This window comes from Scyliorhinus torazame, chromosome 7, assembly GCF_047496885.1.
Source record: "Scyliorhinus torazame isolate Kashiwa2021f chromosome 7, sScyTor2.1, whole genome shotgun sequence".
NCBI lineage: Eukaryota > Metazoa > Chordata > Chondrichthyes > Carcharhiniformes > Scyliorhinidae > Scyliorhinus > Scyliorhinus torazame.
Window position 1 is genome coordinate 132,594,119 of NC_092713.1, and position 14,836 is coordinate 132,608,954.

Here is a 14,836-nt window from a genome sequence, read left to right on the forward strand (position 1 = left end):
TTGCCTCCCACACGACGGCTCTGCACCACCTAGTCAAGAAGTCCACGGAGTTCCAGTGGCTGCCCACACACCAGAAGGAATGGGAGGGACTCAAAATTAAGCTCACCACAGCCTCGGTATTGGCGTTTTCGACACATCTCGTGACACTAAAGCTTTGACTGATGCCAGCCAGTCCAGCATTGGGGCGGTACTCCTACAGCGGGATGACACTGCGTCATGGGCCCCGGTCGCCTATGCCTCGCGGGCCATGACCCCCACAGAACAGCGCTACACGCAGATCGAAAAGGAGTGCCTGGGTTTGCTGACCGGAATAGACAAGTTCCATGACTACGTGTATGGTCTCCCCCAGTTTACCGTTGAGACTGACCATCGCCCCCTGGTCAGCATCATACATAAGGATCTGAACGAGATGACCCCTCGCCTCCAGCGCATCCTACTCAAACTCAGGAGGTATGACTTCCAACTGGTCTACACCCCGGGAAAGGACCTTATCATTGCGGATGCTCTATCTAGAGCAGTGAGCACACCGCCCGATTCGGAGGGGTTCGTCTGTCAGGTCGAAGCGCAGGTGGCCTTCACATCGGCAAATCTGCCAGCTGACGACTCCAGTCTGGCCCGTATTCGCCGGGAGACTGCGGCTGACCACCTTCTACAACGGGTGATGCGCCACATGACGGGAGGGTGGCTCAAAGGACAGTGCCCGCAGTTCTACAATGTCCGAGACGACTCGGCCGTCATTGATGGTGTCCTCCTAAAGCTGGACCGGATTGTGATTCCGCACAGCATGCACAACCTGGTCCTCGACCAACTACACAAAAGCCATCTGGGGGTCGAGAAGTGCAGACGGAGGGCCCGAGAGGCGGTATACTGGCCGGGCATCAGTGATGACATTGCCAATATGGTGCTCAACTGCCCCACCTGCCAAAGGTTTCAACCGGCGCAACCTCCTGAGACGCTTCTGCCCCATGAGCTGGTGACGTCCCCCTGGGCGAAGGTGGGTGTGAACCTTTTTCACGCGCTTGGCAGGGACTATGTAATCGTCATTGATTATTTTTCAAACTATCCAGAGGTCATACGCCTGCACGATTTCACATCGTCCGCTGTCATAAGGGCCTGCAAAGACACCTTCGCTCGCCACGGCATTCCGATTACTGTCATGTCGGACAATGGGCCCTGTTTTGCCAGCCAGGAATGGTCGTCCTTTGCTGCTTTGTATGACTTCACACACGTGACGTCCAGCCCTCTGCATCCCCAGTCCAATGGAAAGGCTGAGAAGGGCGTTCACATCGTCAAGCGGCTCCTCTGCAAGGCTGCTGCTGCCGGATCGGATGTCTGCCTAGCCCTGCTGGCCTATCGCTCGGCCCCACTAGCCACTGGCCTCTCACCAGCCCAGCTGTTAATGGGTTGCGCCCTCAGGACCACTGTGCCATCCATTCTGGTACCCACAACCAACCATGCTCCGGTACTACACAGGATGCAACAGCAGCGCGTTCGCCAGAAGATGGCATATGACACACGGGCAACTGATCTTCCTGCCCTGGCGCCTGGAGACGACGTCCGCATCCACCTACCAGAAGGTGGCTGGTCAGCACCTGCCAAGGTTCTCCGAAGCGTGGCTCCCTGCTCGTTCCTGGTTCGCATGCCGGATGGATCCATTCGCAGGCGCAATCGCCGGGCTCTTCGCCTACTTCCATGCTCGCTACGGGACCTTACACCGACACCACACCCTCCTGTTGTTCCTGATGTCGACTTCATGGAGCTTCCTGATGCCATGCCCATTCCGTCGTCGCCCGTGGCCAGGCCCATTCCTCAGCCGGTGGATCCTGACCCACCCTTGAGGCGGTCAACCCGAATTTGTCGCCCACCTACTAGACTGGAATTATGAGCCTGTTTGTACATTGAACTCATAATACCACTGTGTTAATATGTTTCTGTTCTTCCTTGTCGTTACACCAGTTTGTTTTGTCGTTCAACATTTCCCCGTCCTTTGTTTATGGTACACCATCGTTGCTATGTCGCACCCGACATCGCCCCTTGTATATAGTTTAGCCCCATGTGCATGCTCTAGATATTGCACACACACACACATTCAGCTGCACTCAGTACACGTCTCTATTTATAACCACATAGGCACATGTTCTTGTAAAAAAGGGGGATGTCATGATATTCAGGTAAACATCATGGTGCAAACATACATACATACTGATGGACAGATCAACGGACCAATCAACACACACACAGCACCATAGCCAATCACAGGCAAGAGCATACACACCACAAAACAGGGAACACGACACTTCCCGGGCAGTCCAGCAGGAGACAGCTCAGGGCACAGAGCTCACAGTAAGCCACTCAGACATCCACCATGTGCTGAGTGCCACTCCGAGATAGTATGAGGAATAGGTCCACAGATTCAAGGGTTATGATCGAACCTCAGTAACCAGTTTACCACTGTAAATATATGTTAGTAATAAAACTGAGTTGTACCATTCGCAACCGTGTTGGTTCGTCTGTGTAGCAGAGCACCCAACACATCACCCCCCAACTTCACTCAAACGCCACCCCAAGAGAACCCCCCTCCCTTCCCCCCTCCCCGCCCCCCCCCCCCCCTCCCCGCCCGCCCTTGGGCTGCTGCTGACCTCCTCCTAACGCTCCGCGAGATAGTCTAGGAACGGTTGCCACCGCCTGAGGAACCCCTGCACAGACCCTCTCAAGGCAAACTTTATCCTCTCCAGCTTGATGAACCCTGCCATGTCATTGATCCAAGCTTCCACACTCGGGGGCTTTGCATCTTTCCATAGTAGCAAAATCCTCCGCCGGGCTACCAGGGTCGCAAAGGCCAGAATACTGGCCTCTTTCACCTCCTGCACTCCCAACTCGTCCGATACCCCAAATAATGCCAATCCTCAGCTCGGCTTGACCCGGGCATTCACCACCTTGGACATAGAACATAGAACATAGAACATAGAACAATACAGCGCAGTACAGGCCCTTCGGCCCACGATGTTGCACCGAAACAAAAGCCATCTAACCTACACTATGCCATTATCATCCATATGTTTATCCAATAAACTTTTAAATGCCCTCAATGTTGGCGAGTTCACTACTGTAGCAGGTAGGGCATTCCACAGCCTCACTACTCTTTGCGTAAAGAACCTACCTCTGACCTCTGTCCTATATCTATTACCCCTCAGTTTAAAGTTATGTCCCCTCGTGCCAGCCATTTCCATCCGCGGGAGAAGGCTCTCACTGTCCACCCTATCCAACCCCCTGATCATTTTGTATGCCTCTATTAAGTCTCCTCTTAACCTTCTTCTCTCCAACGAAAACAACCTCAAGTCCATCAACCTTTCCTCATAAGATTTTCCCTCCATACCAGGCAACATCCTGGTAAATCTCCTCTGCACCCGCTCCAAAGCCTCCACATCCTTCCTGTAATGCGGTGACCAGAACTGTACGCAATACTCCAAATGCGGCCGTACCAGAGTTCTGTACAGCTGCAACATGACCTCCCGACTCCGGAACTCAATCCCTCTACCAATAAAGGCCAACACTCCATAGGCCTTCTTCACAACCCTATCAACCTGGGTGGCAACTTTCAGGGATCTATGTACATGGACACCTAGATCCCTCTGCTCATCCACACTTTCAAGAACTTTACCATTAGCCAAATATTCCGCATTCCTGTTATTCCTTCCAAAGTGAATCAGCTCACACTTCTCTACATTAAACTCCATTTGCCACCTCTCAGCCCAGCTCTGCAGCTTATCTATATCCCTCTGTAACCTGCTACATCCTTCCACACTATCGACAACACCACCGACTTTAGTATCGTCTGCAAATTTACTCACCCACCCTTCTGCGCCTTCCTCTAGGTCATTGATAAAAATGACAAACAGCAACGGCCCCAGAACAGATCCTTGTGGTACTCCACTTGTGACTGTACTCCATTCTGAACATTTCCCATCAACCACCAACCTCACTTGCATGTACCTGAAAGCGTTTCCCGGGGGTAGCCCAAACTTCTCCTCCAGCGCCTCTAGGCTCACAAATGTCCCAACGATGAACAGGTCACTCATTCTTCTAATCCTTCTTTCAGCTAGCCAATTTCTGATCCACATCTCTAAATCACCCTCAATCCCCAGCCTCCGTATTTTCTGCAATAGCCTACCGTGGGGAACCTTATCAAACGCTTTGCTGAAATCCATATACACCACATCAACTGCTCTACCCTCATCTACCTGTTCAGTCACCTTCTCAAAGAACTCAATAAGGTTTGTGAGGCATGACCTACCCTTCACAAAGCCATGCTGACTATCCCTGATCATATTATTCCTATCTAGATGATTATAAATCTTGTCTCTTATAATCCCCTCCAAGACTTTACCCACTACAGACGTGAGGCTCACCGGTCTATAGTTGCCGGGGTTGTCTCTGCTCCCCTTTTTGAACAAAGGGACCACATTTGCTGTCCTCCAGTCCTCTGGCACTATTCCTGTAGCCAATGATGACATAAAAATCAAAGCCAAAGGTCCAGCAGTCTCTTCCCTGGCCTCCCAGAGATTCCTAGGATAAATCCCATCAGGTCCCGGGGACTTATCTATTTTTAGCCTGTCCAGAATTGCCAACTCCTCTTCCCTACGTACCTCAATGCCATCTATTCTATTAGCCTGGGGCTCAGCATTCTCCTCCACAACATTATCTTTTTCCTGAGTGAATACTGAAGAAAAATATTCATTTAGTATCTCGCCTATCTCTTCAGACTCCACACACAATTTCCCATCCCTGTCCTTGACTGGTCCTACTCTTTCCCTAGTCATTCGCTTATTCGCTTAGGACATAGTCCTCGCAAAACCCCTCCAAAACCCATCCAGCGCCGGGCACGACCAGAACATATGGACGTGATTTGCCAAGCTCCCCGAGCACCTCCCACATCTGTCCTCTGTCCTCCACCCCAAAGAACCTACTCAACCTCGCCCCTGTCATGTGCACTCTGTGAGTAACTTTGAACTGTATTAGGCTGAGCCTGGCGCAAGAGGAGGAAGAATTAACCCTACTCAGGGCATCAGCCCACAGACACTCATCTATCTCCTCCCCAAACTCCTCCTCCCACTTGCCCTTTAACTCCTCCACCGAGGCCTCCTCCTCTTCCTTCAGCTCCTGGTAAATTGCCGAAACCTTGCCTTCTCCAACCCATATACCCGAAATCACCCTGTCCTGAATCCCACGTGCCGGAAGCAGCGGGAATTCCCTCACCTGCCGCCTCACAAACGCCCTCACTTGCATGTACCTGAAAGCGTTTCCCGGGGGTAGCCCAAACTTCTCCTCCAGCGCCTCTAGGCTCACAAATGTCCCAACGATGAACAGGTCACTCATTCTTCTAATCCTTGCCCGATGCCAGCTCCGAAAAACCCCATCCATCCTTCCCGGGACGAACCGATGATTCTCCCAAATCGGGGACTAAACCAAGGCTCCCACCTCACCCCTGTGTCGCCTCCACTGCCCCCAGATCTTCAGCGTCGCCGCCACCACCGGACTCGTGGTGTACCTTGTCGGCGAGAGCAGCAGCGGTGCCGTCACCAGCGCCCTCAGGCTCGTGCCCACACAGGACGCCATCTCTAGTCTCTTCCACGCCACCCCCTCTCCCTCCATCACCCACTTATGGATCATCGCCACATTGGCTGTCCAATAATAGCAACACAAATTCGTCAGCGCCCCCTGTCCCTGCTACGCTCCAGAAACACTCTCTTCACCCTCGCGGTCTTATTCGCCCACACAAATCCCATGATGCTCCTGTTTACCCATTTGAAAAAGGCCTTGGGGATCATAATGGGAAGGCACTGGAACACAAAGAGAAACCTCGGGAAGACCGTCATTTTGACCGACTACACCCTACCTGTTAGTGAGAGTGGCAGCATATCCCATCTTTTAAAATCCTCCTCCATCTGCTCCACCAAGCGCGTCAAATTGAGCTTGTGCAGGGCCCCCCAACTCCTAGCTACTTGGATCCCTTGGTACCGAAAGCTCCTTTCCGCCCTCTTCAGCAGTAGCTCGTCTATCCCCCTTCCCTGGTCCCCTGAATGCACCACAAAGAGCTCAGTCTTCCCTACGTTGAGTTTATACCCCAAAAAGTCCCCAAACTCCCTGAGGATCCGCATGACCTCCGCCATCCACTCCACTGGATCTGCCACATACAGCAACAGGTCATCGGCATACAACGACACCCGGTGTTCCTCTCCCCCCCCGGACCAGTCCCCTTCATTTCCTGGACTCCCTCAGTGCCATGGCCAATGGCTCAATTGCCAGTGCAAACAACAAGGGGGATAAGGGGCACCCCTGCCTCGTCCCCCGGTACAGCCGAAAGTACTCTGACCTCCGCCGGTCCGTAGGCACACTTGCCACTGGGGCTCTATATAGCAGCCTGACCCAACTGATGAACCCCTCCCCGAACCCAAACCTTCGCAACACTTCCCAAAGATACTCCCACTCCACCTGATCAAAGGGCTTCTCCGCGTCCATAGCTGCCACTACCTCCGCTTCCCCCTCCACCGAGTGCATCATAATCACATTGAGGCGCCTCCGCACATTTGTGTTTAGCTGCCTACCCTTCACAAATCCCGTCTGGTCCTTATGAATCACCCCCGGGACACTGTCCTCAATCCTCGTAGCCAGCACCTTCACCAGCAACTTAGCGTCAACATTGAGGAGTGAGATCAGTCTCTACGACCCACATTGCAATGGATCCTTATCCCGCTTCAGATCAAAGAAATCAGCACCCTGGACATTGTCGGGGGCAAGGTCCCCCCCCCTCTCGCCTTATTAAACGTCCACACTAGCAACGGGCCCAGCAGGTCCACGTATTTCCTGTAGAATTCAACCGGGAACCCATCCGGCCCGGGGGCCTTCCCCGCCTGCATGCTCCCCAATCCTTTAACCAGCTCCTCCAGCCCAATCGGCGCCCCCAAACCAGCCACCTCCACCTCCTCCACCCTCAGGAACCTCAGCTGATCTAGGAATCGTCGCATCCACTCCTCCCCCGCTGGGGGCTCAGACCTGTACAGATCCCCATAGAAGTCCCTAAATACCTTGTTTATTCTCACCGCACTCTGCACCGTATTCCCCCCTCTATCCTTAACGCCACCAATCTCCCTCGCTGCCTCCCTCTTACGAAGCTGATGTGCCAGCATCCGATTCGCCTTCTCCCCATACTCATACGTTGCCCCCTGCGCTTTCCTCCACTGTGCCTCTGCTTTCCCCGTGGTCAACAGGTCGAATTCCGTCTGGAGGTTCCGTCGCTCCCTAAGTAGGCCCTCCTCGGGGGCCTCTGCATACCTCCTGTCTACCTTTAGAATCTCCCCCCCCCCCCAACCTCTCCCTCTCCCTCCCCTCTCTCCTCTCCCTGTGGGCCCTAATAGAGATTAGCTCTCCCCTGACCACCGCCTCCAATGCCTCCCAGACTACCCCCACCTGCACCTCCCTGTTGTCGTTGGCCTCCAAATATCTTTCAATACCCCTCCCGCACCCGCTCGCACACCCCCTCATCCGCCAACAGTCCCACATCGAGGCACCACAGTGGGCGCTGGTCCCTCTCCTCCCCCAACTCCAGCTCCACCCAATGCGGGGCGTGGTCTGAGATGGCTATGGCCGAATATTCCGTTCGCTCCACTTTAGGGATTAGCGCCCTACTCAAAATGAAAAAATCTATCCGGGAGTAGGCTCTATGGACGTGGGAAAAGAAGCAAAATTCCCTGGCCAGCGGCCTGGCAAACCTCCATGGATCCACTCCCCCCATCTGGTCCATAAACCCCCTGAGCACCTTGGCCGCAGCCGGCCTCTTACACGTCCTGGACCTAGAACGGTCCAGTGCTGGGTCCAGCACCGTGTTGAACTCCCCCTCCCATTATCAAGCTTCCTACCTCCAGATCCGGAATCCGACCCAGCATGCGTTTCATAAATCCGGCATCATCCCAATTAGGGGCATATCGGTTCACCAGTACCACCCGCACCCCCTGCAGCCTTCCACTCACCATCACATATCGACCTCCATTATCCACTACAATATTCAGTGCCTCGAACGACACCCGCTTCCCCACCAGTATTGCAACCCCTCTGTTCTTCGCATCCAACCCTGAATGAAAGACCTGCCCTACCCATCCCTTTCTCAACCTAACCTGATCTGCCACTTTCAGATGTGTCTCCTGGAGCATAACCACGTCTGCCTTCAGTCCCTTTAAGTGCGCGAACACCCGGGCCCTCTTGACCGGCCCGTTCAGGCCACTCACATTCCAAGTTATCAGCCGGATCGGGGGGCTACTCGCCCCCCCCCCCTCCTACTTCCAGCTCCCTTTTGGCCAATGCAGCAGCAACCCAATTTCCCCCCCCCCCTCCCGCCCTCCCCCCGCTAGATCCTCATCTAGCCATTTTGCTCCCCCCATGACACTCCCGTAAATCAGCTGACTCCTGCTGACCCCGGCCTCTCCCGCCATTCCATCGACTCTCCAGTGTGAGAGTCCCCCCACCCCATGGCAGTCAGTGTGCACTCCTCCCCAGCACCGCCCCCGGCCCCACCCCCATCCTTCCCTAACGCCCCCTCTGGCGCAGGTCCTTTTTGCGGCCTTACCCCAACTCCCCATCCCCGGGCCTCCACTCACCCTCTTCCTCCGTGGGGCCCTGCCCCTCCAACACCGACGCCCACACTCTCCCACAGCCCCCACATCAAATCCCTTCACACATCCCCACCCAGCACTCAAACAAAAAGAACATTCCCCAAACGCGGTAAACACAGTAAACATCCCCCCACGACAAACCCTTAATTTGAGTCCAACTTTTCAGTCTGTATAAAATTCCATGCCTCATCAGGCGTTTCAAAATAGTGGTGCCGATCTTGGAACGTGACCCACAATCACGTTGGCTGCAGCATCCCGAACTTCACCCCCTTCCGATGGAGCACCGCCTTAGCCCGGTTGAAACCAGCCCTCTTCTTAGCCACCTCCGCACTCCAGTCCTGATAAATTCAGATCTCCGTGTTCTCCCACCTGCTGCTCCGCTCTTTTTTGGCCCATCTCAGGACACACTCTCTGTCCATAAAGCGGTGGAACCTCACCACTACAGCCCTTGGCGGTTCGTTGGCTTTGGGTCTCCTTGCCAGGACCCGTTGAGCCCCATCCAGCTCCAGGGGCCTCGGGAAAGCTCCTGCGCCCATCAGCAAATTGAGCATCGTGCTCATATATGCCCCGGCATCGGGCCCCTCCACTCCTTCAGGGAGACCCAGAATCCGAAGATTCTTCATCCTCGACCTATTCTCCAGGTCCTCGAATTTTTCCGCCCACCTCTTCTGTAGCGCCTCGTGCGCCTCTGCCTTCACCGCCAGGCCCAAGATCTCGTCCTCGCTCTCCGAAGCTTTTTGCCGCACCTCCCGGATTGCCGCTCCTTGGGCCTTCTGGGTCTCCACAAGCTTCTCAATCCCCGCCTTCATTGGCGCCAGCATTTCTGTCTTCAGCTCCTCAAAGCAGCATTTAAGAAACTCCTGCTGCTCCTGCAACCACTGCGCCCACGCTGGTTGGTCTCCACCCGCCGCCATCTTGCTTTTCCTCCCTCGCACTTTTCGCTGCACCAGGATCACTTTTTTAGCCGCTCCACTCCTGGTCCAATCCATATAATGTCGGGGGGACCTTGCTGTCACCTTCCCACACTGGAAGCCGTCGAACAACTGCCGTTGGGGCCCCTCTGAAGATCCCAAATGTCCGTTCCCAGCGGGAGCTGCCGAACGTGCGACCTACCTAGGCATAGCCGCAACCGGAAGTCGTAATTTCTTTTTTTTTAAACACGAGTGGTTAGAGTGGGCAGGGGAGTGGACCTGGGTAGAGTCCTCTTTCGGAGAGTTGATGCAGACTCGATGGGCCAAATGGCCTACTTCTGCACATATGATTCTGTGATGGGAAAGTTGTTATGAAGATCAATTGGCAAGGCTGAGGCTGTTTTCCCTGGAGAAAAGAAGGCTGAGAGGAGATTAATAATAATAATCACTTATTGTCACAAGTAGGCTTCAATGAAGTTACTGTGAAAAGCCCCTAGTTGCCACATTCCGGTACCTGCTCGGGGAGGGCGGTACGGGAATTGAACCTGCGCTGCTGCCTTGTTCTGCATTACAAGTCAGCTGTTTAGCCCACTGTGCTAAACCAGCCCCTAATAATAATTTTTTATTGTGACAAGTATGAAGTTACTGTTAAAAAACCCTAGTCGCCACATTCCGGCACCTGTTCGGGTAAGCTGGTACGGGAACTGAACCCGCGCTGCTGGCCTTGTTCTGCATAACAATCCAGCTTTATAGCCCACTTTGAGAGGGGTACACAAAATCATGAAGGGGAAATCAGATGGGGAAAAACAGTTCCCACAAGATTGAGAATGAGAGGGCATAAGTTTAAAGTAAATGGTAAAAGAAGCAAAAGCGACATGAGGAAAAGTGAGTGGTTAAGGACTGGAATGCACTCCCTGTCGGTGTGGGGGAGGCAGGCTCAATTGAAGCATTATAAAGGAAATTAGACTGTTAATTGAAAAGGAAGATGTGCAGGTTTAAGGAAAAATAGCATTAAGCAAATTGCTCATTTGGGCAGCCAGCACAGACAAGATAGGCTGAATGGCCTCCCGTTGTGCTGGCGGCAGGGTAGCACAGTAGCACGGTTGCTTCATGGCTCCAGGGTCCCAGGTTCGATTCTCGGCTTGAGTCGCTGTCTGTGCGGAGTCTGCACGTTCTCCCCGTGTGTGCATGGGTTTCCTCCGGGTGGTCTGGTTTCCTCCCACAGTCCAAAGATGTGCGGGTTAGGTGGATTGGTCTTAGTGCCCCCCCAAAAAAGGTTGGGTGGGGTTACGGTGATAGGGTGGAGGTGGACGTGTGGGCTTGAGTAGGGTGCTCTTTCCAAGGGCCGGTGCAGACTCGATGGGCCGAATGGCCTCCTTCTGCGCTGTGAATTCGACCACTCTATGACGTCTTGGTTCGTGTGGGCGGGTCCATTTGTTTGACGGACGTTGGATTGTCCAATCAAGATCGCGGAGAATGTGCATGCGTCAGCGTTTGTTTATCAGACGTCAGGAGGGGGCGGGGCCGGGTTAGGTGGCACGCATGCGTGCGGTTCCTTTCCTGTCCATCAAGGGGCAGCAGACACACAGAGCTTGCGGCCTTGTTTACAGGCAGTCGGCTTGCCGAGCCGGCCTCCTGTCATGGCGACCTATATCGGGGCGAGATCCAGGCCCCCGAGACCCAGACCGCGGTACCACGCGGGCGGCTGGTACCCGGGGCCCGAGCGGCACGGCCTCAACCTGCCGCCGCTGGGCGTCTTCCAGGCCCACGGGCGGCTGTGGCGGGCGCACCGCTGCCTCGGCAAAGGGTCGTCGGCAGCCGTCTATCGGGTGACATCGGGGGCGGCCCGGGCCGCTGTCAAGCAGTTCGTCCACGACACCAAGTCGGACTACGGCTTCCTGACCGAGAGCGGCGTTTTGGAGGACCTGCAAGGCCACCGGAATATCGGTAAATATAGAGGGTGGTGCGACTGGGCCCAGCGACGGGGCCGAGTGGCGACAGCGTTTCTGATTCTGAACTACTCGAATGAAAACCCTGTTGGGATTTCTTTCCATGCCGAAGAAGAGTCACGTTTGACTCAAAACATGAACTGTTTCTCTCCACAAATGCTACCAGACGCGCTGTGTTTTTCCGGCGCTTGTTTTTATTTGAGGTCATTTTGTGTGAATTTAAATCTCAGCGCGAATATCTGAGAATGGCAGAACAGACTCCAGGGCCTTGGAATGGTGTATTTCTATTTGTGCAATGCAATATTGGATTATATGGGCAGTAAGCTGAAAGGTTCAGGTTCATTTGGATTTTAGAGTAGAGCATAGCTTTATTTCATTTTGACCTGTTTCAGTGGGTATTTGATGCATGGAAATTCAAATTATAGTTGCAATTCCATTATTCTCTCTATCTCTCAAGTGTTTCTTCTCAGACAAAGATTTTAGGAAGGTTTATATTCAACAACTGCAGGCCTGCTGGCAGCTAGTCAGGCCGAACCATGACCAGATTGTACATTGGTACAAGTGAAGATGCAGTCGCTGTTGGGGGTAGTTTGATCGTTCCTTCTCTTTCATGCTAGTTTTTCATTCGATCGGTAAGGTGTCTGTGGCACTCGACATTGTGTCTCCAGGCATCACAATTTAGGGCCTGCACTTACCACCGATAGTCGACGTAGCACACAGACTTTGAGTGAGCCCTTGACATGTATGCATGGGGCCAGTTGTCAGCTCTTGTGCCACACAGTCTTGGGCAGCCAGCTGTCATCCATCTGGGCAATGTGATCTGTCTGGCGCAGTAGATTTTGCAGAAGGGTGGCCTCATTGCTGTGGATGTTGGCTTTTTCCATGATTGAAGTGTGGTCCTGTCAGTTAATCTTGAGCCTGACAAATGCGCTGTATGCTTTCAAAAGCCTCTTATCCACTTCCTTATCTATGGTGGCATTAAGGGAGATGTGCTCCCTAAATGGGTGAATTGGTTAATAGCATTCAGCTCGGTTTCCTCTGGCAATGCTTGGTCCATAGTATTGCTCTTTGATGATTCTTCTAGGTTAAATTGAAAGGCTGTAATTTCCGTGATCCAACAGTGAAAAAATTGATACTTTCTATGCTGATTTTGGCACATGCAACTTTTGCCAAAATGCCTTGGGCATCCAATCAGCATATGGCCACATTTCAAAACCAGTCATGTCCCCAGTAAAGGAGGAGGTTACATACCATCATGAATTTTGTAAATATCATATCTTCTTAATGTTCCCAGCTTAAATGTTCATATTATTATTGTGTCATTTCATTTTTAAATGAAGCAGTTTCAAATGCTAGTAACAACATTCAAAGATCTGGAAGATACAGTACAGATCTTAGTAAAGACAAATCAAATACCAGAAGAATATCATCCGGTTCAATTGAACCTAACATTTTAGGCATCGGTTTACAGCTATTCAAAATTGGCGCAATTGGAAGAAACTTGTGTTGTGGAAGCAGTGTTGAGTTAAATAGGGTTTTTACAGGCGTGACACAGGTTTGTGGAAGTAATCAAGGAAAGCTGTGCATTGTGTTTTGATGTAAATTCCTACAGGCAAATTTAGAGAAGATGCAACTGCTTAGCCAAACCTCAAGCCTTAGTGTAAATTCTGACCTGTGTTGGGGAGGTTTTGGCAGGATATGTAGCCAGTTTCTTGAAAAGATAAAGAACCTGCATTTTTAGAGCACCTTTCATGCCCTCAAAAGTGCTTTACAGTCAACGAAATGCTTTTCCAAGTGGCATTTGGAAAGAGGAACTGGAGAGACAAGGGCTCTCTCTCCAGCCGCTCCGTCTAGACCTGTAAAGACTTAATTACCTGTGAAGACTCGCATTCAAAGTATCATTTTGCATCATTGACTTTGTCTATATGTGTGGTTGTGGAACCCACCTCTTCACTCATCCAATTCAATAATCAATAATCTTTATTCGTGTCACAAGTAGGCTAACATTAACACTGCAATGAGGTTACTGTGATAATCCCTCGTCGCCACACTATGGTGCCTGTTCAGGTGCACTGAGGGAGAATTCAGAATGTCCAATTCACCTAACAAGCACGTCTTTCGGAACTTGTGGGAGGAAACCGGAGCACCAGGGGGGAACCCACACAGACACGGGGAGAATGTGCAGACTCCACACAGACAGTGATCCAAGCTGGGAATCAAACCCAGGTCTCTGGCACTGAAGCAACAGTGCTAACCACTGCTACACTGTATCTTGATTTGTGCAATCGTGATTTTTCTTCCCAATAGTGTACAAGCCAAAAAATGCATCTTTGCTCTACTTCTAAAACACTAAAATTGTGCAGTCCTGTACGAAAGCTCAAAGTAACAAGTTGCCTATTATATTCTAATCTTCTATGTTTCAAATTGTGCAGCGATGACACCAAGCTCCAATGCAAGGTCAAGGAAAAGAAATATTTTTGCTGTAAAAGTGCTTTGCGTACACAACTCCAATATCCTTTGTGAGTCAGGGAACCTGGATTGTACCCACACAAGTGGCAGAAGTGTCTAAAAGGCTTGCTCAAAGTTAAAAGAATGAAGTCAGCAGCTGTAATGGTGAAAACGATATTTTTTTCTGCTACCAAAATAATTGAATGCGAGGGAACTGGCATCCAGATTTACCACAGACACCTAACAGCATTTCAGTGAAATCTCTCTCCCTATTGTACAAATCCCATTCTTATTTCATTTAAAAAAACATTCCAGTGAATTCAGGTCCCCGCACTTCCACTTAGAACCTATGATTCTGCATTCTGAATGCAAGATACATATTCTTACTGGTGAACTATATTCAGGTAAAACATTTCCAATTAGCACATTCCCCTTCCAACCTGTCTCTGGTGTAACGCAAGAGCTCAAGCTGCCTTTACCAGATGTTGTAAAATACTTGAAGCTAAGTTTTCTCACATCGAATAGTAAATTGCAACAAGGGCCATTGTGCATATTCACCTACTTACTCTTCCGTATGGCTCTTTGGAGCAGAAGCTGTTGTCACAGTTTTAATGTCAAGTTCTGAACCAGTCCAATGCCCTACTGGAGAGCAAGTATAACTCCAGGGCACCCTTAAACTTGATTTGGGAGCAAGGTGTTATGTGCTCCATGCGTTTGGGCGAGTGAAGGTGGCTTTGTACAAGAAGGGGGTGCGATTTGGTATGGTGTACCCGGCGAAGTTGAGAATAACATATAACGCCAATAATAACAACTTTTATTTTGTGGCGGCTGAGGCGTTCGTGAGGGCAGAAGGCTTGGGACA

The 14,836-nt window shown here is 51.7% G+C and overlaps 1 protein-coding gene across 2 annotated transcripts in view; it reads left to right on the top strand.

Moving 5' to 3' along the window:
* The first annotated feature begins 11,120 nt into the window (after positions 1–11,120).
* Positions 11,121–14,836, top strand: part of uhmk1 (U2AF homology motif (UHM) kinase 1) — a 39,412-nt gene continuing 35,696 nt past the window's right edge. The window contains exon 1 of one of the 2 annotated variants that reach the window (XM_072511501.1): positions 11,121–11,524. In XM_072511501.1, the coding sequence (XP_072367602.1) occupies positions 11,218–11,524 (307 nt within the window). In that variant the 5' untranslated portion in view covers positions 11,121–11,217. The remainder of the gene's footprint in view (positions 11,525–14,836) is intronic. The other variant, XM_072511502.1, reaches the window with a different exon arrangement.